This window comes from Seriola dumerili, unplaced genomic scaffold, assembly GCF_002260705.1.
Source record: "Seriola dumerili isolate Sdu_G_001 unplaced genomic scaffold, Sdu_1.0 BDQW01000088.1, whole genome shotgun sequence".
Classification (NCBI taxonomy): Eukaryota; Metazoa; Chordata; class Actinopteri; order Carangiformes; family Carangidae; genus Seriola; species Seriola dumerili.
Window position 1 is genome coordinate 11,545,942 of NW_019174343.1, and position 25,407 is coordinate 11,571,348.

At 41.7% G+C, this 25,407-nt stretch overlaps 1 protein-coding gene across 1 annotated transcript; it reads right to left on the reverse strand.

The window, feature by feature from the left end:
• Positions 1 to 1,018: 1,018 nt before the first annotated feature.
• On the reverse strand, positions 1,019 to 25,399 carry LOC111221890 (disks large-associated protein 4-like). The gene is made up of 12 exons (XM_022745480.1): positions 24,203 to 25,399; positions 23,800 to 24,014; positions 21,978 to 22,079; positions 21,040 to 21,190; positions 19,349 to 19,604; positions 18,805 to 18,957; positions 9,920 to 10,359; positions 9,229 to 9,317; positions 6,765 to 7,246; positions 5,418 to 5,509; positions 2,376 to 2,546; positions 1,019 to 1,388 (listed from the first exon to the last, which is right to left on the reverse strand). Exons 1-12 carry the CDS (start codon positions 25,397 to 25,399, stop codon positions 1,146 to 1,148), a joined length of 3,591 nt encoding a protein of 1,196 aa, XP_022601201.1. The 3' UTR covers positions 1,019 to 1,145.
• Between the last annotated feature and the right edge of the window lie 8 nt (positions 25,400 to 25,407).

Genomic DNA, 25,407 nt, shown 5'->3' on the forward strand with positions numbered 1-25,407 from the left:
TCAGCCTGCTGCATTACTTCAATAAAAGCCCTAGATTCATTTGAGATGTATGAGTTGAATGCTAAGTGAGGTTAATAAAAGCACTTAAAAAAGCCTCAGACAGACTGAAATATTCACGTATCTGCAGTTACAGCACAAACATGAAGTTAATGGAACAGAGAGAAGCAGAAGAAACTGAAGAGGACGTTCATCCTACAAAGAAAATGTTATTCAGTAATATTGTGGCCACTGTCATTCTGACTGAAACTGAGATCCTCATGCTCGGTCATTGTTAACATTGGGATGTGCTTTCATTCAAAACTGTTAAGAATTCTCACCAGTGTTTAAAATCTTTTGACATAAAAACATTTTGAAGAACACACACAAGAGTTAATTGATAGGAACTATATAAATAACCCCTCAAACCTGACTTTCAATTTCATCATACCAAAAATATTCATAATACCCTGATCTAAATGGATTTCTATACAAAACAAAGGATGAATAAACTAAACAAATAAATACAAGGAAGACATACATAGGTGTGAGTTTGTGGAGTGGAAGTGTAGTGGATGTAGTGTGCGCAGTGTGTGTGATGGCCACAAGGCGGTGTTGTGAAAAGCTACAAGATGGCCAATGATCTGGGAAGAGGACGACAATGGGAGACAGATAAGCATTAATGCTCGTCTTCTGTCCACTTAATAGATCTTATAGCCAAGATAGAGGAACGTTTAAAACAGTCTTCATATAGATTCTTTAGGATATAATCGTCATATTAACAATACCTTCATTAACAATTTTATGATATCAAGAGTAGTAACAAGAAATGACAAAGTTCATCAACTGAGGTTTTCAATGGCAGCCTCAAATGACGAGTCTCCTGCTTCATAGTCTGTCATCCGCAAGATCAATGTCTCATTTTCTGCTTTGTTAATTAAGTGTTGATGCCACCAGGACCAGCCTATAACTGTATGAATGTGTCAAAAATGCCCAAATTGACCCCCACCCCCATCTCTGGGAATTTGATCTCTCCTCCCCCCACCTCCATCCATACTCTGAGTAGCTCATTTGCATTGCAAAAGTTCTCCTCTGCTTTTTCCAGGTATTTCAGTGACACTTATCTATCCTTTGATCCAGCCCTACATCCTTCTTTGTCACTGTCTGTCTCAGAGGCGAGTCTGGGCCTCAGGGACGTAGATTTCAATGCTGTCTGCGCTCTCTGTGGCAGAGTTCTGGCGAAACGAGGCGGCCTTCTTAGCAGCCAGCAGGCGCTTGCGAGCCTCCTGTCTCTGCTTCTCTGCCGAGGCCGAAGAAGAGGTGGATGAAGAGTCGGCACTCTTCTCGCGGCCCAGCGATGGTCGTCCTTTACCGGGCTTCTTTGACGTTGGAGGGGCCACCTTCTCCTCGTCCTGTAATTTTGGAGTGATGACACATGACAGATAGAAGAGGACAGAGGGAGAGAGTATTGTACAGAGGGAGGAGAAAGGACAAAAGACACATATAAGACAATGAGAGAAGGTAATAAGGAAACTGCTCAACAGGTTCTATTTGTTAAGGCAGGTTTGGCAGACAAGACTTTGACAAAGACATTATGCCAACGCTGAAAGTTTTTGTTAAAGCTTTTGTAAAAAGTGATAAACATAAAAACACAGACAGTACAGACATTGAGAAAAAGTCATTTGAATGACAATTTTCAAAGACATGAAATGGTAACATGAAATGATGGCAGACTGGATCAAACTGAAAGCACAGGGAAAGGATCACGAGACAGTTTGCATTGCAAAGCAACATAAAGCAAGAGCACTTCAGCTACAGCATTAAAAGATCCACACACAGACACACACACACACACACACACACACACACACACAGACACAGACACAGACACAGACACAGACACAGACACACACACACACACACACACACACACACACACACACACACACACACACACACACACACACCAAAATTTAGACAGAGAGCAACAAACAGTAACCAACAAAGACACATAAACACAAGTATAAACATTATTTAAACAGAGCAGGACCAAAGCAAGGCTGCATTCTGTCACATGAGCCAGTGCATCTTAGCCATGCTCCACTGCAGCACACACATCAATAAGTGACACATGCATGCTCAAAGCAGGGCTTTACACACACCAACGACAGCCCTCTTTGAGATGAATATTTCCATGCATGCCTAAAGGGATCTCTCTTGCCCCTTTGAATTGGACAGGGAGGCCCTGTTAGAGTTCATCCCACGCAGGGACAGGGTGGGAAGTTGAAGGGGAGGTAAAAAAGAGTGGGAGCAATGGTGGTGGTGGTGGGAGGAGAGAGGCCGGTTTCGGCGGCTTTCCTACCCCAGCCAGGGCACTGGGCAGCAGGGGTGGGAAGTACCTTCCGCTCAGGGGGCGACTGGGCAGCTGCAGATGGTATGGGCTGCCAGTCATTGGACTTGAGATGGTAGAGCTCATCAAACTTGAGGCTGATGTCCTCAATGGAGAGCTGCAGCAGGTCCCAGAAACCAGCCAGGTCCTGGGCTGTGGGTCGCGGATTGGCATTCACATTCTGAGAGGGATAAAAAAGAATGAACAATGTATGAACGATGAGGAAAGAGGACGTGGTGCAGGACATGGTCATACTGTAGATGATATGGATTATATTAGAAAGTAAAAATGTTTATGAAATATTTTCCTCAAGACCTGAACTTCATTGATATCGCTTTTTGTCTGGCATTACAACCAGCTGTGAATCAACTAGTCAGAACCCATTACACATCTGTCTCACTTCTTGTCTTGTCTTCCAGTGTATGGTGTGAATAGGACATTCAAAGCTCGGCAAATTGGGCTGTGGTTTCTGACCAGCCTTTAAAAATGGATCTTTGGCCTTGATATGGCAGAAAAAACAAAGTGAGCCTAATTTCAACACATCCGTGGTAATTAGCAGCAGAGATGGATCAGGTGTATGATACAAAACAAATCTAAAACATAAATCACCCAATATATAAAAGCTGACTACACTTTACTTGAGAAGATTTGGTAAGTTAAAAACTAGGGTAATCCTTAAAATACTTTGTCCTAGATGTGTCAATAATGTGAGAGTCATGGCAGTGGGTGGGGTATCTAGGTCAGTTGTTGTCGGTTCGCTCCATCACCACTTATCCCAGTTTGTGGTGGTACTGGTATGAAAATGGTGCAATTTCTTCTCGTCACATCCATTCTGTTCATGTAACTACAGGAGCTGAGGCTTTGTGAAGAGGCTGTTGTTTTGTTCGTTCATCTTAGCTTGAGCCATTGCAGGTAGAGAATGATCGTCAGTATTAAATGAGCGCTATTTTTATCTAATTGTAGGCTAAATAAACTGCAGAGTGATCTTTTATTCGAACACAATCTGCCACATGTCACATAATTGTGGCCTGAACTTGTTTTTGCCTCGCCCCCCCCCCTTTATTTTGCTTTTACCTGTTTAAGTGACTGAAATACTTATACTAACTGTGTAATTATTTTTTGCTTTGGGTGAGATTAAAACAACAAATGAAAAAAACAAAAGACAAAACAGACTAATGTTGGTTCTGGTGCAACGTTAATGTCATGCCCTCCAGAAGTGACTCTTTTTGTCAAAATTGTAACCATCATTGGCTGTTAATTGTTAACTCTTAATTATGGTCTAATATTACACTGTACTGGTCATCATACACAACTGCTGCTCTTTTCATATTCACCACTAGAGGGAGCCAAGTTACAGCACAATTATGTTGCCAAGCTGCGCACTGCACCAAAATAAAAGGATCACAATAGGGTTTTCCCCTTTCCAGAAAATTTAAATTCTGAAAATGACACAGTATAAAGTAAATGTGAAAATGTACAATGTCTGTGTGTGTCTATTTTAATGCCTGTGAATTTATGTGTCTGTCTGTGTATAAACTGTATGTTTATTTTTGTACACAGGTCTCTCTTGAAAAAGAAATCCTGATCCCAATGGCACTACCTGTTAAAATAAAGGATAAGGATAATAATAAGTAATAATATTTTATATAAGTGATGAAATGCTTCATCACTTTTAGGTTGAATAAGTCAGAATAGTGAGCCAGAGGAACAAGTTAATGACACTGTTAACAAAACAAAAAAGAACATAATAATTCAGGATTCACTGCTGATTCACTGTTAACATTATAAGTAACAACATACATGGCCACTCACTTGTTTACAAGCAGCTGTCTCTGATTGTTGTCTCTGTAAACCTTGTACAGATTGCCAGATAGACATAAAGTAAATCCTGCTCTGACAGCCACTGTTTGTAATGATCTAGGCTTTTGTTTGTACAGGCTCCACTCTGTTCTTCCTATTTAAGCAGCTGGACTCACTGCTGTGATGTATGTGCAGATATTTTGGGCAAACCACATGTGTGCAATGTCTCTTCATGTTAACTGACAGGAAGATCAGTGAACAGGAGAGCAATTATTGCTTAGAATTACACTCCTAACTGAGTGGATGTACAGCTGAAGACATGCCAAGCAGATTTTCTTGAGAGTTACCCAATTTGCATTATGTCCAATATTTAATACAAGATGTTTAGTCACAGCAAAGCAGGGAAAGAAATTACTCACTGAATCTTATAAGACGCTTAGTCAGTTGGGAGACAGGATATGGTACAGTTACATCAATGAATATGACGCATTCATTGTTGATTTCCTTAACTAATAAGGCAAAATCATTTTGTCACACTGCAACCTCTGTTGTCTAAATAGCATGGTAATAATGATGACTGTTAATGTGGCCATGTGTGTGAGTTTGACAAAGTATCAGGCTCAAAGTCTGGATTGGATGACTTTGTTACGTAGGACTTTAGGCTCAGGATGGGTTTGGTTACTTACAAATATAATTTATTTGTAAATTTCTCTCTTCCCACAATGAAGGCTTCTAAAAAATACTACATTAACTGTTTTGCTTGTAGTAAACTGGATTTAGATTTTTCTTGAAAAATCAAGTTAAGTCAAGCTGGAAAAGAGTTAACCAGTCACGTTCATTTGACCAATATTTGGGAAGTTGAACATCATATACGCTAACAGAGCAGATGGTTTATTTATTTGAGAAGCTATAGTGTTATAGTGTCATGTGCCGGTAATTGGCTTCAACTTGTATAATGCCATTTCCAGTAAAACACGTCATCTGAGAGGAATGACTTAATGGCTTATTATAAGCTCCCTGTATTCTGTGCTGGTGGGCCACCATGCCGTATTCTTTGTAGACTAAATATGTTGCGTATCATAGCAGATTAGTCAGCTCTCATTTGTGTGAAAGCCTTTATGTGTACTGAGTAAAGGGTTTTTGGGTTTGGTTCCATTTTCAAAAACGTGGGTATGGGACTGTGGATGTTTCAGTCTGATGTCTGTGCAGACCTGTGGAGTTGAAGTGTCAGAGGAAAAGGCAAAATACACACCAAGTTTTGTTCACACAGTCCCCGGAACTGCTGGAACTTCTGGGTCATTAGGAGCTGGGCACTTCCTACTGCACTGCGAACCTTTCCCAGCACTGAAGAGAGAATGAACAAAAATCACAACCAAAACACATACATTTGTCACAATATTGCTTATCTCAGACGAGCCCTGTTAGTCCAGCAATGGATGATACACAAACCCAATCTGTTTTTCTTTAAGTTAGGAAACATGGCGATACACATCAAACCCTGCCTATATCCAAGGTACAACGACTGCCTCAACTTCACTAAGTTTTCTCTGGTTTATACATAACTCTTTTTTGATGCAAACCAGATGCTTACTGCAGGTGTCTAGACATATAGGTGTGCTTTGCAGTGCACTGTCCCACCGACTCCACAGGATAGCAGGAAGAGGATTACAGTGCATTGGACAATGTTATCCTCTTTAAAAGCATATAAGCTTATATAGATACTCCAGCCTTCTGCTGTCAGCATTCACTATGCTAGTCTGTTGCAACTAGGACAAACATCTGCCCTGACAAAATTGGGACTCTATCTGATCACTGGATTGCAAAGTTATGGCAATGTGATTATAGTGTGGTGAGACCCAGCTCTGGACCACAGATTTGCATCAGATTTAAAACTAACTACAGTAAAAACAACCACACATAGATTCATTTTTGAAAATATATGGACTTCCACTGGGCCTTGTTCATACATTGATCCAGCACTTCTGATAAAAACTGAGCATCCAAAGCCTCCTCATTGTTTGTTTGTTTGTGTGTAGTGTGTATTTGTGTGTCTTCACTGCTGTATGCCTTGTCAGGCTGATGTTGGAGCACTAATCTAATCTGGAGGTTTAATCAGTTCCAGAGTAGATTTGTGTAATTCTGGGGATTACAGTCCTGCTTGTGTGTGGTCACCCCAGGTATTACCGCCTCATCCCCTCCATGCTGTGTATGTCTGATAGAGTGATTGTGGGGCCTGAGGCAGAGCCCTATAAGGGAGCTCTGAACCACGTGTTGAGGTCAGACAGTATCAGACCTCTGGTGTGAGGCTCAAGATGCAGGGTTCATTCAGAGGGCCTCCAAATGTTTGATTTCAGAAATGCTTTGACTGTACATTTGGCATTACGCTGTAATTTCTGGGTCAAATAACTATCTTTATATAGGTGATGGACACTCATTTTTAGTAACCCAAAGGTAAACCTTTGAAATTTAACAACTTCCAGTTTGAAACTTTTTTTTAAGTACAATATTCTCCCATTACAATTTGCAAGCTCCTCCAATTGCTGTGGAAGCAATCTAACAAAAAGACCTGGAGTTGCAGTAAGTACCCTGTAAGCCTTACCCTCCTCTGAGAGCTGGTTGTCTTTGGTCTCCTGCTCCATCTGCTGGCACCAACCCTCCATACGTCCCGTTTCTGCCTGCAGCAGCTTTAGGAACCAGTGGCCATCTCTCCGACAAAGTGTTCCCCCTCCTCCGCTCTGGGGTACACTGCTGTTACTGCCATTGCCACTCTCCAGCCAGGGGTCTGGAGGTGGTAAGGACGAGGGATCCAGTGCCGGATCCAGACTTTCTGAGAATGAGGAAGAGCTACTCCGTGTGGTGGAGCGGTTGAGGATCTGCCTGGGTGGTGGAGGTGAAGAGATGTCACCAGTAGTGTCTCCATTGTCTAAAGAATCCTGTCCAGGAGGGGAGCTCATGGATTGGCTGGCACTATTGACCATGACTTTCTTCTCAGTGGGTTTGGTATTATTGACATGGGAGATGACAGGGATGTCCTGTGTGTCTGAGTCTGTTTCTTGTTTTGAGGCCATGCTACTGGAGCGACTGAGCCTGAAAGACACAGGGCAAGGCTCACTGTTACAAACAGGCTTTTTCAAGACTTTTACAACAGTGGACAGAGAAAACAATAAATGATACAAGTATAATGTCTACATTACTGGAACGAAGAAGCACTGCCCAGTTTCAAAACTGAGTCAATTCTGCAGGTCAATAAACAACACAAGGTCAAAACCTAGTATATGGCTGGAATGCGTTGTTAGCTATTTGCATTCTACCTAGTGTCCGCCGGTTTCACTCCTTTGTCTGTTTGTCTCTCTACCACCCTCACTGTTTACACAGTATTTTAATACAGCAGAATTCCCAATAGGCTGTTCTCATTCACATATCTATGTCAAAATATGAAATAGTAACTTCCAAGCCATTTCTAAGCTGCTACTCTGCACTATTAAAATCCTGATTTTATGACCACAGCGTCGTCTGACAATATCACCATTCACGTGAGTTAAAGACAACAGCTGTGCTGAATTTTGCCTATATTTAATTGTAAAATGATGACTCAGAGGGAAAGTTACAAGTGAGGGTGTATTAGGTTGTTTTCGCATTTAGTCCTTTTTAAACGAACAAAACTCAGTCATGCTAAAGTGGACCAACAGAAAAGAGTCCTTTTTGCGTTTTTGCATTGTGAGTTATTTTGAAAGAGGACTAAGTTCTCTTTATGGTCCACTTCAGTTCTAATGGAGCTTTAGTCCTCTTTCTGTACTATTGCTATATTAGAAGAAGTACTAGACAGTTGCCTTTTGACGTGTTCATTCTGTTCTATAGAGAAGTACAGTAATTCTTTCGTCAGCCCAAACTACTCATTGCCCACCAGTCTTGCTGTGGTTACCAGCGGCCATGGTTCCGTCAATGTGTTTTTTCGAGTGTTCCAGTGCTATACCATGTGATCCATCTATGGCAGGGCTAAAACACAATGGCAAAAGGCAAAGTGAACCTGAAGTGTTGTGTGTTCACAATGCACAGGTTAAGTGAACCACAACATGGACTTGAAGCACACCTTGAGAGGTGATCTCAGCAGACTGAGCTGAGACCAGCTTGGTTCCACCTTTTGGAAACTCCAACTCAATCACATAGCAAATGGTGGAATTATGATCAGCCAGTGAGTCAGAGGCATTCTTGATTACAGGGCTGGCCCCACTTTTAGGGTCCAGCCAATAAACAGGATCGATCAGAGACAGGATTTTGTATATATGATATATGATAGTGCACTCTTACTGGCATCAACTAATCTCTTATCACTCGATGTTAGCTTGTTTTCATATGGCAAATGGATGAACACTGAACATATTTTCCATTTCCTGTTATTACTCAAGAAATGCCTGTAAGTGATGATTCAGTCAGCTAATGAAATATTATGAGGGCTTGATTGAAGAATCATAACCGATATTAGGGGAGGATAAGAACAGCAAAATACTGGAAAGGCACAGGATACGGCATATTATGGTAATTGTTGAACCAAACAGACACAGCTGAAGGATTGTCATATGGCACAAATGTGAGTACAACATCAATAAAAACTTAGGAAAGACAATGTTCTGGAAGAAATGTACAAATAAACAGAGGACCTCTGGTTATGTTGGTAAAATATCAATCAGGAGTCAGAGCAGCAGCTGCTCCAAATGCAGCATGCAAAAGTGAGAAAATACAGGAGGAAGGCATGAGGCGTCCCAGAACTTCCTGGTATTCAAAACATCATGAGCACAGAATGCAAACTGAACTGCAACAAACAAGAAATGGGTCTCAAATATACAGTAAAAAGTGACAAGTTTAAATAGTAAATGCTCATGCCAGGAATCTGCTTCAACATCACCAACACGACACACACAAGATGGTTTACAGACAAAAAACAACAACATTCACATTTATTTCACATTTTTATAGATCCTGTAAAGGGAAAGAATCATCAGAGCAGTGTGTATGGCTATAATATAAATTCCTCACGTTGTAACAAGGACAGGAAGAGGACTTACTGCCACCCGTCCTCCACCTGTACTCCAATTGACTGAAATTTGGCCAGTGGTGGGGTCTCCTCTCGTGGAACTTCCTGAATACAGTCAACCTTAGAACAGATAAATAGTGATATGGAAAAAAAACATGATCAGTGACCTGATCAAAACACAGAACCACCAAACCAAGCACAACAGTGCAGTTGAGCATGGTTTTTTAATTTTTCTAAGTGATGAACCAAAACATCAAAAGAAAAACAGGAAAATTCAGAGAAAATCCATATAATTTTGTGCTTGGTTTTTAATAAAATGTTACCCTGACTGAGTTCTGTTAATGTGCAGGGTTTGGGAAATGGAGAAAGGGACTGTTACTTCAGCACATACAGAGAAGAAAGTTATGGTTGAGGGGAACACAAAAATGCATTTTCTGCCTTCTATACTACAGTATATAGCCAGCTCTAATGATAGAGGGAGGATCACCCTAATGAGACCTTTAGCTTGCAAGCACATTTTTGGGCTTGAAGTGACACACTCAGACATGGCAATACACCAGAGGATATCTCCTGGAATTAAACTCAACCGGCGGAATGAGCTACACTTCAGAAAACACTGTGACTATGGCACTACATTGACTGTGTTAGTATGCTTTCATATGTCGTAAGAGCACTGACTCAACTGTACTCCTCCTGGATAGTACAACAGTCTCACCGCCTACCTGTATGCCAATGGAGGACAGTTTCCGCCTGGGTACTGGGGCCACTAGGGGCTCCTCTGCCACTAGATTCCCTTTATTTAATCCTGATTTCAGGGATTCATGCTGGACTACTGAGTCACTTGTCTCAGTGGAAGCATTGGCGGTGGTGGGGGCAATTGGCTCTCTTGGGGTGGCAATAGGAGTGGGGATGATGTGTGGAGGGCGGGGAATACCCCGGGCCAGGCTGTTGGCACGGGTGCTATCGAGGCTGTCAGAGGAGTTGCTGTGAGCGTGGCTAGACTGGCTGTTGACCTCTGACCTCCGGTCCTGCTGATCCAGGTAGTTGTCCTGGGCCGACTCTGTGCTGCTCTGTACTGTCACAGAGATGTAGGGCTTGGAGGTTGTACGGGGTGGCACTGGTGGAGGAGCAGCCTTCTTACAGGTGGTTATGCATGTAGAGACTAAGGAAGGAAACAGGTAAAGAGGGGAAAGAAGAGGAAAAAGCGAATTAAAAGAAATGTTTGTTTTAGCAAATCTTTGAACCGTAGTCACATCTAGACAGAATGAACTTAACAAAAAGACTGAACCAACTGCAGAAGATGTCAAAGAAGTACTAAAACAGCTTGAAGCATCACTGTAATTGTTTATCAGCATCCTTCTAAGAAATGACTTAACAAGTTTTCCCAGCATGTCCTGAGCAGAGCTCTTCATACTGTGCATAAACACAAAAAGGAGTTTGTTGCCTGAAAGCTGGAACACCATTGAATCAGGGAAGTATCCCGGAAAGCAGAAAATCCAGCACTGAACAAACATACTGTGCCACACAGGTGACTAAATGAAATCACACACTCTGCACTTCAAAGTCTTGATCATGAGACAGGTGATAAAATCAGTAAGGCAATTAGTTGACCATCTGACTCTTTAGACCAAATATGGTAGAGAAGTTGAAGGAGGACATTTATCCACTCCACTCCCTAATGTCAAACCAAAAAAGCCCTCCAGCTATAAACTTGGAGCACTGTTGAAACTACCAAAAAGCCAGTGGACACAAAAGTACTAAGGTTTGTTAATGTTGGACAATGATATACTACTTAATCCCTTGGTCACATGATAGTATATATACAGGGTTAAAAATCTAAAGCTGAGCTCTTCACAGTGGGAACTTCATGTGAGCTTACATGAAATCCACACAGCATGTGTCCAGCATGCAACATAAAAGAGGGTTTTACTGCACAAAAGACTCAAACAAACAAAACTAACATCCAAACTCATTGTTCTGACTTCTGCCTCTCTGACTGCCAGTAGGGCCACTCATTGACTTATCTATCAACCAAATCAGCGCGGTGATGAGGTCAAAGGATACTTTCCCTGACAGACTGAACTGAATCTGTGAGAACAGAAATAAACGATTTGTTTGTGAAGAGGAATTCACGTGAACAGTCTATCAGAATGGATCAACTTAATAGGCTACACATAAAAATTGTCCACAGTGGTGCCAAGTTACAAGTATGTGTAGTTGAGACATGAATCACACATTGTTTAGATTTCATCCACAAAAAATGCAAATGAAAGAAGTTCAAAATAAAAGAATTCCCATGTAGATAGATCATATAGAGTCATAGGTGCTTCTGTTGCCATAGGAAAATTCAAAGTCTCTGATGAGACCATAGAAATCCCCACATGCAACAAACACAGTAAAGACAGAGTGTGATGCTGGACTGCTAAAGCCTATAATCTAAACAGGGAATTTTACTGTATTATTATGAACCTTGTGGCTGCTATATAATCCCTCAAACAGATGCTTTATTTGACACCACACTGGAAAAACAGTGGAAAGCTTGTGAAATCCGTACAAGACCATAGAAGAGTTAGTACAGAGGGAGTAACAGAGGGAAATAAAGTCTGTATAAATAAAAGCAGTTCTGACAGCACAAGCTGCTTCCCTAGCCTGATAAAGAGTGTGCTAGTTTCAGTACAAATGGCAAAATATGTTTTCAGTATGGGTTTCCTACCTAAAGACCCATTATTAAAATAGATTTAATGCTTATGGATTTGCTGCCTTTGACATTTTTGCTTACAACCAGTTTAAAAAGGCACAGACCACAGTCATTGCATACAGAGCCTAACATTAACATCAGCTGTAATTCTACCAGATGAAACCATGGCGGAAAGCATTTCTAGAGACTGCTGTGAATGCAGTCCTATCAGATGATGGATACTAATTTAATTAAATGCTTCTCCGATGAAATTAAATGGTGTGGGCCTAAGAATGTCACTTACATACAGAACTATAATCTGTATACGAGTGACATATATGTGGATGGACAAATCTATTTAAAAGTGGTGTTGAACAGTTTATTGGCCATTTCACTTATTATGGTAAGTGGCCCATACCTTTTCATAAAGCTTGGCCAATGAACACTAAAAACTTTTGCACTCAGAGTGTACAAGCCTGCACAGACACAATACATAATCACCAGATTTGAGGTATTAGTGTATGAGCCAAACTCTCATAAATACTAACATATTGTAATAAATAGTCAGATTAAAGGAAACTTCATGACAGCATTTGATGACCCTATGAGGCACTGTATACATCAAACAATGTTTGTGCCTTGTGTTGCTTCACTGAATGTTGTTGTCAGGAATTTCAACAAGTCATCAAGGATTTTGAAAAAGCCTTGAAGCAAACATGTGAGCTGGTGAGGAAACACTCAAACAAAAGGCTTTTTGTTCATTGTAATCCACTTCTTAGCTTCATCTCTTATGTGCGTGCAACCTCACCTAACACGAAACTCGTATAACCTCACCCATATCTTTCCGTCAGATTAAACTACAGTATGAGTTGAGTTGTCAAACAGTTGTCAGTCAGCCTCTTCAGAGAATTATTCCAGCTTGAACTACTGCACCGCAACCAGCTCCAAGGACCAAGGCTCCAGGTGTCTTAAAGGGTAACTAAGTACTTCTCTTACACTCCCCACTTCACTTTTTCCAGGATAGAACCATGAAGTCAGATGTGTAAAGTGCTGGCCAAAGTCCCAGCTGTGACAGTGACACTCATTAGCAAACTGCTCCAATGCACTCAAGGTCACATTCCAATGACGCCAAAACACTGACATCATCTGTAAACAGCAAAGATGACAGCCAAACCACACCCAAACTCGCCCATTTCCAAACTTTGGCTGTGTCTTCATATCTTCGACATGAACATCACAAAGAAGATACCTGACACACCAACACACACACACCCTTTTGGATGTCCAGCCCTAATTGTAAATAATAAGGCTTTCCCATGCAAAGTGTGAAGCTGTGATAGTAGGAACACACCCTCAGCGCCACACTTTAAAAGATTGGAACCACAAACTCAGACTGCTACTCCAAAGCTGTCGCTGACATCCACAAGATAGTAAATGGATGTGTCAACCACAGCATCTCTATCATATCCACAGCTGTCATCACTCATGTCCAGTCTTGGCATCTTGCAAAAGAGATATCTAGTCTAACAAATTTATTTTAAGAAGCCTGTAGTTTAGCATCAATCATTGCGATATAGAACGGGCCACTAGTCGTGGATTATCCACCGGCCTCTGACCACCATCCTTGCCTTAGGAAACTTTGCTGAGACAGCTTTTCACTGTCCATGTTCTCGCTCATGACAGAGATGGATTCTGGGCAGAATAGGGTCATCACTGTTGTGGCAGCTATGTGAGGCACTGGCACTACTCTTGTATGCCAGTATGCAGGATAACTGTCACTGTTACTGGGTGTGAGAGGGCATAGGTGTGTGTGTATGTGTGTGTGTGTGTGTGTGTGTGTGTGTGTGTGTGTGTGTGTGTGTGTGTTTTCTCCAAGTGTCACATTATGCTTTCATCAGTTTGAGCAGAATTCACCCTCAAGTCTTAATACCACTGAATCTGCTTTGTCTACAAAAAACAAGCCTAAAAATCATAACTGACATATGTCTCTGAGATTAGGCAGGAGATAAAGAAGTAGAGCTGGACACAATAAATTATTATTACCAGCTGATTTTAGAGTACCACAAATATCTAAATACTGCTGTATATATGTATATATATATGTTGGTCAATAAATTACAAAAGACTACAGCACAGAAACTCCAAAGATAATGCACTTTTGAGTTAATTTGGACACAGTGTAGTCATTACAGGGTGTCTGTACCAGAGAGCACTTACAAGTTTATTTTAGCCGTTCTAATGGGACCTCTAAGCATCTGTAGGCATGGCAGTGCCGGTCTGTTGGTGGATCTGTTGGTCGGTTGATCCACTGCTTTGGTCCAGACTGGCATACTGTATCTCTGTAACTATTGGATGGACTGCTATGCAGTCTGGTACAGATTATTGCCCTCGTGATAATTTGTGATTCCTTGACTTTCCAAATACCAAGTAAAGTAAGAAATTAATGTTGTCCAATACTTTGGTGTATGACTAATGCTCACATCAGAGGTTGGGAATTCCCATGTTGAAAATTATTAGGATAAATGACAGATCAGGAAAGTGGCTGAAACACATAATATTTTACATCAATTTAGTCAGAGTGGTACACACAATAGGAATTTCAAATGTCATTTACCAACGCAGCCTAAGTAAACTGTCTTCATTTTGAGAGTTTTATTAATTCAACACAGTTCAAGTTCAGTTTCTGTGGACGCTGCCACACTGAGAGTGACGTCAGAGCATTGCTACTCCTGCCGTTTTGAGCATTGTCATTGTGAGCGTGTTAGCATACTGAAGTTAACATTTAGCTCCAAGCAAAATGTTAACCTGAAAACAGTCTCACAGAGCTGCCACTAATGCTGTAGACACTAAGTCGTGATCAGTTGTTAAATAGTACATATCTTGATCACAAATCACCAAATGTAAGGAATCCTTAACAAAAACGATTGCATAAAGTTAAAAATCATTAACAGCTGATATAATATCACCATACAGTAATGTTACTAGAGACAGCTAACAATGAAGTGCACAGGACAACCACATAAGTGATCAGACCTGTTTTAACCTGTCGTCTCCTGTTCATACTGCACTATGGCTATGGTTATGGTTACTGGTATTGTCACATCCCTGATCTCAGCAGTGAAAGTAACTGGTGATAGAATAATGACCAAAACTTAAAAATGAAGGCTGTAAAAACATAATTTTATGGTGTAGGAAATATATTATAGCATAGAAAACAGAATCTAGCTGATTTGTGATAAATGCCTTTAAAAGCCGGAAAATGCATCTATGGCAGAAACTTCCCATAGACAGACGGATCGTAAGTGGCACATGCTCTAATTAGGATGGCTTCCTGTATTTGCTTACTATACAAAACTCAGCCATACAAACATTCTCAGCTGTGCAAGCATACAACACATCCTTTAATGTGTACCAGTTACTGACAATAGTACCTTTGCTGACAAAGCCTTTTCTAACCTTATACACTCACCTCAACAGCTATAAAGACAGACATGAAGCCAAGTACTTTTGCCTTTTAATTAAGCTGAATCTGTATATAGGAACTGTTCAGCAGAACGCATTAGTTGCTCTACTGAAGGAAATTTAACAACAGAAACAAGCAGATGCTTTGTGCCAGAATGCTTAAGTGGAATCTGGAGTGGGCACTAAGCACTGCTGTTTTCATGCCATCTGGACAGTGGTGTTGTTGTCCACTGCAGGGCCTGGTTCAAGATGTGATTTTCAAGGCTAGAAAACAATTAGCTGCAAGAGGCTACATCAGCAGAAAACAGTCTCCAACAACCCAATGACTGCTCTCTCCGTTCAACCTATCACCAGGGTAAAATGTGAAGTTTTTCCCCACTTTTTAAAATTGTCCCGGCCATCTCAGCAATACAATGCATACTAACAGATTAGATCTTGGCTACATTATCACAAACTGAAAGAAAAAACATGAAAATAGAAAACTCTGGCCAGCTTTAATGTGCTGGAACCCACATGGTGGTCTCCTCCATGATAGTAGCATTTTGCTGTTTACCATGGGGAGACAGTGGAGAGATGATTTACCAACCACAGTCCCCACAATGACATCACCACTGGTAACACACATCTTTTTAGTTCCCTAAACCCAAGATCAGGTTTAAAAAATATTTTGCATATTTATTATGGAATTTCTATGTTAGCAGATTCTGGTATATTGACACTTTATTTATAGGGATGTTGTGTAGTGGCCAACTGAGACATCAAGATGTCAGAACAACCAAATTGATTTAGAAGGCACACAGAACAGATATGAATGCAGTTTACATGCATGTATAATAAGGTCCTCTGCATAGCATCATATTAGCCATAATCCAGTGAGTAGAACTGGGTCAATTGTTGTTTTTTTTTATTTAAATGAAATCAGCACATTACAAAATGAATCATATCACTGTTGATCTGCATCTTATCTTGCTTAAACTGAGGGTTAAGTTCAGTGGTTGGTGTGTGTCAGTATGGTCAAACAATCCCAACCACCGTGGGGCAGATAAAACAATGACGATGTCAGTTTTCAACCCGTTTCTCTAAAGTTATAAAGCCCGCTGAACTATTTGACTAATAACAATATAGATTTTAAGCTCATTTACTGAACTAGTGCTGTGCTGTGGCCAGTTGGAGCTGGACAAGAAGCACAAACAATGAAAGACAAAAGATGGCTGGTGATGCTCTATTTAACAGTTTAGTATTGTTTGCCAAGTTGTCTGCTCCCTGCCAGTTGACCCATCTGTATTGTTCAATCCAATAACAGCCAAAAGACAAAGACAACCTTGCCTGAAACATCACCACTCCCTTGTCACCCAAACCACTATCTCAATTAATTATCACATTAAATGTGTTCAACAACAGCACTGCTGCAAAACTGTACATCCTTTTATTAAATGTGACCTCAAAATGGGATTTAATCCATGTTGCAATAGACCGGCCACCATGTGGGACAAAGTGGGGCAGCCCTTAAAATAATCCCCTGTGAAGGCCAATTTTCCATTTCAGCACCCAAAAAGGAGCAGCTTTTATGAAGACATGCTAACACAGCAGCTAAATTGCCATTCAGACAAGCAGATATAACTTGTTCTCATACAGTTTAACAGCATCCCCCCTTTTATCCTGACTCCCACAGTGGGGCATCATAGCCATAAAAGCATACATTGCGGAGACATGCTTTTGTGATGACAGAGCACTTTGTATAGAACACATGGTGGGTAATACTCAATAATTAATATAGTCAAGAGTGCATTAATCAGCATCACTGAAAGCATGAAACATTTCAGTTATGGAGGTAGTTGTGGGGAAAAAAGCAGAGACACATCAGATATTTAACGTTATCTCTGAACTTAGAGACACCAAACAGATGGTAGGGATGCCTCAAAACGTTTGACTCTCCTTAACATTGCTTTAGTCTTTCTCGATCATCTAAATCTGTACATGTTTAGACACATGAGCCAATTTCTCTAAATTTAGCTACAATGGAGCGACTGTTAACTTAGTAATGAGAGACAATGTTGTTTTAGCCAGAGAGGCAGCCGAATGAGTGAGAGGCTGAAAGATAAATTTTGGGTATCTAAACGCGTCTGATTGTACTGGTGAATAGCACCTGCTGAAGTTATACCATATGTTAAATTAATTGTCAACAAAGAGCAGATGAAGCGGCAAACAAGGTAAAGTAGCTACGTAGAAATGTCGCTGGTCAACGTTTAACCAGCTTCCGAGCTCCAAACAAGCTAGGCTACTAACGTTAGTAACGGAAAACAAATTCAGCAGTTACAATGGAGTACTGACTTATAACAATAACGAACGAACAGTGTCCCCAAAAATAAACGGTTGAAATCATTCTTACCGTGCTGCCAGGCGCAGACAAAAACAAAGAACAGACTTGTCTTGAGTTAAGACTTGAATACTTTGAAGTCAGCTGTACCCGGAGTGTACGCTCACTACTATCCCTGTCAAAGCTGTGGAGAAGGGACGCCGGGTTTCGTTGCCTTTTGTTTGGAGTGTTTCTCTGAGCCCGAGGGAGGCGTGGTGGCATGTCTATTGGTGCCTTCAAAAGCGCCTCGGACAACCTAACTCTAAGCTATAGATCAGTGTAAATGGAGAGATACTTGAAAAACAATGTATCACCTTTAGGTTGTAACATATGGTTCAGGACCGTTGAACCACCGATGTGCACTTTTATACTGCACAGCACAAAAGAAATACATAGAATCAATTAAGAGAAATACATTATGATGCACTCTCAGGTTTTTGAAAAAAGGTAAAAGCTATGGGCTTGTTGCCCTCATCAGCTTTCTGTGTTATTTGCGAAAAAGCACCTATCTTATTTTCTGAAAAAGTCAGCCATTACCAACCGTCCAAATATTTAAAATAAGAGACAAAAAAAAAGGAAAAATTCCACTATCTTGAAGGCAGCATATACTCTAAGATGTATTTAGAAGACTGTGGTGAAGAGCGCCACGTTGTGGATGCTCAGTAATAATAACCCAAGCACATGCACTTCCAGTAAATCCACGCTCTATTTCTGAACTCTGGGACCAGTCAGATGTCAACAACCAATACAAAGCTTCTTTGACCTTATGTGCGTCAGCACACACATCCACAATTCCTCTGCTTTTGCAAGTTCGACGTCGAGATGGCAAGCTAACTGCCCAGTGTCGATACTTATGCAGCTGTGTCCTGTTGTCATGTCCTGGAATAACTTAAGTGATAACCAAAGCTCCACAGTGATGCTTCATCTGGAGCAGCAGCATGATCCAGTGTTCCTCGGTTAGCTCTCCAACAATTGATGGGGCAGCTGTGTGCACATCACTAGACTCTTTTTAGTTGAGCTCGTTTCAGTAGTGATTTTATTCATTTGTTGTCCATGAAGTAGTAAATTAATAATCTTTTTTAGGGGAGAGGAGCTGGTTTTCAAATTGTTACCTGTGTGTGAGGGTAGGATGCGTCGTCTGTCTGTTCCCAAACGCTGTAGAAAAATTGCAAGTAGTTTCTCCTTTGGGGCTTTGTCCAAGCCCGTGGCTATGAGGTAAGAGCCAAACTGTTCTTTCCAAGTCTTCCATTGGGTAGATAGGTCGTCTAGCATGGGCAAAAGAGGCTGCATTTGAGCTAAAATGCTGGTGTGTGCATGTTGGAGGACTTGTATCCACCCAGGATCAAGGCTATGAAGAGCATTCAAAGTAATGTTATGGGAAATACAAATCAAAGCAAAAATTTGGCCCATGTGACTGGAAAAGGGGTCAAAACCTCACAAAAATGACCAAGGTTTAATAACCCAATAAAAAAACAAAACAGATGCGTCCTACATATATATTGGGTATATTATACAGAAAGCATTCAGATGATCTCAGCAGCACGTAACGATGCATCATGTTAGAACGCTTCCATTTCCCTCTTTATCTGGTTTATGAGGTCAAATAAATTCATTTGCTAAAAAAATGTATCATCTGTTTTTCAGGAGGTGACTCACCAGTACTGGTGCTGTAGGTGCGAACACTGGTGTCAGTCGGAGGGGGTGAGCAGCCTGAGTCTATGGATGCTGTGTCGTCATCTTGGGAACATCCAGCCTGGATGGCTCTCAGGTAGCTGTGGCTGCGGGATCGGAAGCATGTTGGCATGGGCAAGTCTGGAGGCTCTGGGTTGTCCTGAGAATGGGAACGGGAATCTCTGAATGTGGACTCGGAGCTGCGGTCCTCATAGTGATGACTCATTTCCAGGTCCCGTAGCTGGAGTGAGGACAGAACAAGGTTGGCAAAGACATAGCAGTATGTGTAGCAAGGGCAACAGTAATGTATGTGTGGGTTCATTTTGACCACAGAGGTGACCAACAGCTGCCCAGCTGAATGTGTCTGTAAAGGCTGCTCTCCACCTGTGAGACAGATTTGATGGCATACAGTTAAATGGCACAAAAAGTATCAAAAGTTTAACTGTGTGGAAAACTGCAGTTGGTGCTAAGTAGTGGAAATCACAGAGCTGTGCAAGCCAAGCGAAACCACTGTTGCTCCTATAATTCCTCTCAGGCCGGGTCTCTGGATGGGATGTCATTTCATCTGTCAAATGCATTTCTTACATGGCCTACTCTATAAGACCTGTCAACTTACAGAAAATGAAAGAAATACCAGGGCAAGAGGCATCTCTTTGACTGATGTTTGACTGAAGTTTTTAGTATTTTTTACACAGCAACTGCATGCTCATAAAAAGTGAACCATTTCCAAGACTTCTTTTGAAGAGGAAGAGCCAGTCTTGCAGATGATGGGTTTCACATTCTGTTGGTTGACAGAAACAGCCTCAGTAAGTCAAAAATGTGTTAAAAAAAAAAAAATTGATGTATTTTGATGGTTCAATGACTAGTACCAGAAGGATATGAGAGGGTAAGTGCAAGAGAGTCAGCAAAAAAGAAAATGAAGCAGAACATCTGGCGGTTACAGCTAAGCACATTTTGGAGTCATGTTAAAGTTTTCGCTGCGGGTGATTTCACTTTTCCCTCTTCAAATTGATTTTGTTTCAAAAAGTTCAAAATTACACAAGTTGACCTTAATGGGTTCAAGTTATACTGAATATTATATTTGTTTGGTATGCTGCTGCGCATGCAAATTAAACCAATACATTCATATATTGGCCACATTTGTTGTAAAGCAGTGACCTGTCTGAGATAGGGTACAAATCCTGTACTAATTGCCTGCATTGCCTCATTTGACTAGTTCATTGAAAAAGATCAGAGGCACTTTTTACAGCTGTTCATCATCTCAGTGACCTTGTCAGTGGGAGGCTAATAGCTCTTATGTAAGTAGATGAAGTAGACTTAAAGCTACCACTGTCATTCAGATGTCTTTTAGGTTCATAACATTAATATGAGATACAGTTGGAAAATATGGACCCTTTGTTCATTGGAAGCTCATTTTATTGCTGTCATCAGGCCGTATCTGTGAAAATACTAATTATACATCAGAAATGAGTGTAGCTCAAGGCAGACAAAGGGTTCTTTGAAAATGACTGGTGATTTGAGTTTGCTTGGAGCTAAGTGATGTAAATTATGAACAAGTACAAATGTGCTCATAACTCATTAGGAAAAAATCTGCTATGCTAATGTGAGAAAAAGAGAAACAAACAGACAGAGAGAAACGGGCCTCCGCCTCTGATGGATGGGAGAGGAGCACTGACCTGTCCCATGCAGCTACGTCGACCCAAGGTACTGCAGGCCTGGCTGAAGTCATCATCATCCCAGCGTGGCAAAGACGAACCTGTACCCTCAATGCAGTCAAGGTTGTCCAGGCTGCGGTTATTGGAGAGCTCTCTGAGAGATGGAAGACAGCTGGTAAGGGAGTAAGATGAGAGGAGAAACAAGATAAAGGAGATGTGTTAAGGATATGACACATCAGGAGAAAAATTAAAAGCAATGTCAGGAGTGCATGAGGTCACATTCAGAGAAACATTTGATGCTTATATGTTATGACGGAGAGGCCGAAGGGAAACATGGATTGGGGGAGAAAACGAACATCAGCAAAACCAGGAATTGAAAGAGAGATAGAAAGAGGATAAGGTTGTTATTCAAGTCATCCCTTTCATTTCCACTTTTATGAGTTATCATGAATCCAAGTCTAGTCTGAATTACAATTTCATCTAATTTTACCATCAATTGTTGTAGTACCTGAGCATGCAAAGCCGGTGATGTGAGGCGACGCATGTACAGAGCTCTCTGTGCTATCATGGTGCCAAAGCCAAAGAACAGGTGTAGGTTTAATTGAACAGTAGCTCCAAAGTCATGTTTTTACATATTCTTTGTTGGCACGCAGTGATTGTAACATGACAGTAAACTGTCATGCCATGGTCTATGCACAAAGATGTCCCCCCATTCCTCCACTTGAAAAGTGTCAGACTCAGCTACTTTCCACCTAAAAGCACTGGGCAGATGGTATTTACAAGCTTAAGGGAGATTGGCAGTCGTTGGCAGCAGAGCATGAATTTGGCATTTGGAGTTGCCGCTGACTTTGCATACATCTGAGGGGGGCAGTGCAAAGTCAATGATGATATATCATCCAATCAGACATAAGTGTATTGCACCACACCCCTGAGACGTGGCTTACAGACCTATCACTGACCTGCTCATTGACCTGCCCAGCTGGTGCAGAGAAGACACACTGTGGAGTGGAGACCACAGGGCATCCAGCTCCCCCTGCAACAAGGTGTAATCCAGGGTTCTGCTGCTCCCACCAATCAGGGTGGAGCAAACCGGAAGAGAGTGGGGTGGGATGGTCAGCGGATTGGCAGGGGGAGTAGGGTTAGTCATTCAAGCACGCTTTAGGGAAGAATAAATCCTCACATTTCTAAACACAGACTTTAAAGTGATGTGAAATCTTTTATTCATGTGGAAGTGTGTAAAGCAGGTAGGCCTGTGGTTGTGTTTCTCAAGATGCCACCCTCTTGTTTTGGTTGAATCTAGTTAAAGAATCTGCATAAAGTGTGACAATGACATTTTGACACTGCAACCGTCAAACTTCAGAACAATCCTGACAACAAAAACCAGAGCTGCTTCATAAAAGTTACTGTCACTTTATTGTCGCTTGAGGCTTTCAATCTATGGAACTACTTAAGTGAAGAAACTTCAGAACATTGTTCAATTTACTTACGATGACTGTACTGTTTCTTGTGAGAGCAACGGACAGAGTATATTAAAGCACAAAAATCTATGGCACATGACAAAAATAAAATGAATCATTAAACTCTTGTGAATTTCTGGAGCCAACCCTCACAGATGTCAGATAAAAACTTTGAAACACAGAAACTATTTCTTCTCAGACAGCAGATGTAACTACTGCCAAAACTTGTCATCACCGCAGAGCATTATGAATGTCTCTCTGCACATGTGCCAAACACTTTGAGTTATGAAATCTGAGTAGATATTACAAAACGTGACAGATCTGTCTTTCTTAAACATTGCGTCAGACACAAATTAAAGACTGTGAATTTATTTTCTGCCATTTTATGAGAAGATACACTCAACTCACCTACGTAATGTCCTCCTGTACCTGCATCATATATTCTGCTTCAGAGTGCATGTAATTTAAAGACAAGTGAGGCACACACAATGTCTCACTTGTGATTTACTGGCTGAGTGCAAAAAACAAAAAAAAAACTCAGTGTCATATTGCATAAACTTCACTAATGATGTCTATAACCTCTTAGCTAGACTGACGCTTTGTGGGACCAAATGTAAAAAAGTAAATCACAGTTGAGGTGTGGTAGTCACCACTTAATTGTGTGTGTGAGCGAGTACAGCTTGGACTGTGTGTGCACGTAGTATGCATTTGTATTTTCCTGCATGCTGGCGTGGTAAGGCTGGGCATGGTGGTTTCCTTCCGGCACACCCCCAGGAAAGGGTGGTTTATTTATTTTCTTTTGATCGTTGAGAGCTGAGTTGTACCAATCAGTATTTATAAATACGTGTTCTTATGAGTGTCGGTGGATTCCCTGAAAGTGAACACTTTTTCCAGCCACAAATCAAATTTTAAAGGCCCAATCAGTAACTTTTCATCAAAGTTCATATGCCTACAGCATACATAAGACTGAGGCCTTTAAATTATACGATACAAAAATAAACATTTTGTGTATTTCTCAAATGATCATGACTGTTTTATGGTTCTTCTAACAAACATTACTCAAACTTTCAACAGCATCAGAAAGCATTCAGATTCACAATTGTCTGATGTTTTTATTAAAAGACCTGTCCATCATTTTGTGACTGATGCTTTTGTGCTGATTGCACGTTGCTAACCTGTATTTTGAATTTTAACCACTGGGTTTCTTTGGTTAACATTTGGATCACAGATTGCACCTTTACCATGATGTTGTTTCCCCTGCTGTTGAGTGCTTATGTGTACGGCATAATAAAACACAGCTCTGTGTCTCAGTTTATGCTCTTACTTGCGTGGGGGTAGCTGGTCGCTCAGAGACTGCTGCGTAGCCCTGAGGTAGCTCTGGCGGCGAGCAGCAGTTTTTGGAGAGGGTTTGGGGCTTCCCTCTGAGTCGTCGCTGTCTTCCATGTCTCCCATGGCCTTCACATAGCTACCACTGCGCATCCGCCGACATGGAATTTCGTTGGCACCCCCACTGCGGCCTAATGTGCTACTCCAATCACCCTATAGGCAGCATTAAGTGGCTGAAATTAGTCCTCAGTTTTCACTGCATAAGTGCTCTTGATAATAACTTTGAAATGTGTATTAACCTACATGTAGGAATAGGTGTTTATGAGTCTGTAAATATAAATACTTATATATAAATAAAGGTAACTTTTATCAAGCACTTTATTCATTTCAGGCCTACTCACCCTCCGGCCAACCTGCAGGTAGTTGCAGGTTAGTTCCTGTTGGCAGGATTTGGACTTGAGCATGGACCTGTCCAGAGTAGCGGAGCCCTTCTGGATCACGTGTCTTGGCTGGCCCATGGTCAAAGTGGACCAGGACCCTCCTTTCATATAATCATTATCATTCATTAACATCCCTCCTGTTCCTACTAATCCACCACCTCCTCCACCCCCAGGCCCAGGAAGTGCCTGATACTTCATGTCACTGCTGCTTTTTGAGGAGCTGATAGTGTTGTAGCCACTGTGGATGTATCTGCTCTGCCCTCCCTGGCTCTCGTGGCCTGTTGGACGCCCTAGAGTCATCATGGCCATGGTGTTATGGTAGCTGCTCAGATCGCTGCTGTCCAAATCGTCTGAGCTCCAGTAACCTGACATGTTGGAGCGTGGCCGTCTCTTGGCAGTCGCCTCTGATTTTGTACCTCGATCTTTACTTTTGGATCGACGATTCTGCTTCCCACCGTCCTCGGTGCCAGACGAGCCTCCGCCACTGCCAGTAGAGCGTCCGTTGACATTTCCTTTCATGTTGTGGCTTTCCAGTGACTGGGACTTTGCAAACAGCTTCTGCACTGAGTGCAGCATATAACGAATGCGACCAGGACTGTCTGTGCGCTGCTTGGCAGCAGCAACAGCAGACGTTCGATGGTACTGCAATGTGCTGAATCCGTCATGGCCTCCAGGTAGCTGCTTGTCAAACTCCAGCAGACTGGCTGGTGCCTGGTTCTTGGTCATATGATGTGATATAGTTGCTGAGCCGCTTGTAATCATAGGTGTTCGTCCGCTCAACCCTGCCATGCCTATGCTCGTTCCCATGCCCATGGACATGGATGTCCCCATGGTCCCTGTACTTATCCCCCCGATACTGTCTCCAGGTGGGGAGAAGTCAGACTGGTCATAGGAGTTATAGTGAATCCTGGGAAAGGTGCTGCTGTTGGACAGCTGGTTGTTGAGGGGCAGCATGCAGTCTGGTGGAAAGGAGCCCGGGTTGGCTGAAGGGTAGAGGTGGGGGTCCATGGTGCCATAGTGGTCCATCGTGGGGCTCAGCAGGTAAGGGCTGCGTGGCAGGGTGCTGGTCTTCTGAGGGTAGAGGGCCTCTGGATGGCCTGAGGAAGGATCACAGGAGTCAGACAGGTGTCTGTTACGGTTGGTCCCCAACCCTTTCATGATGGCGA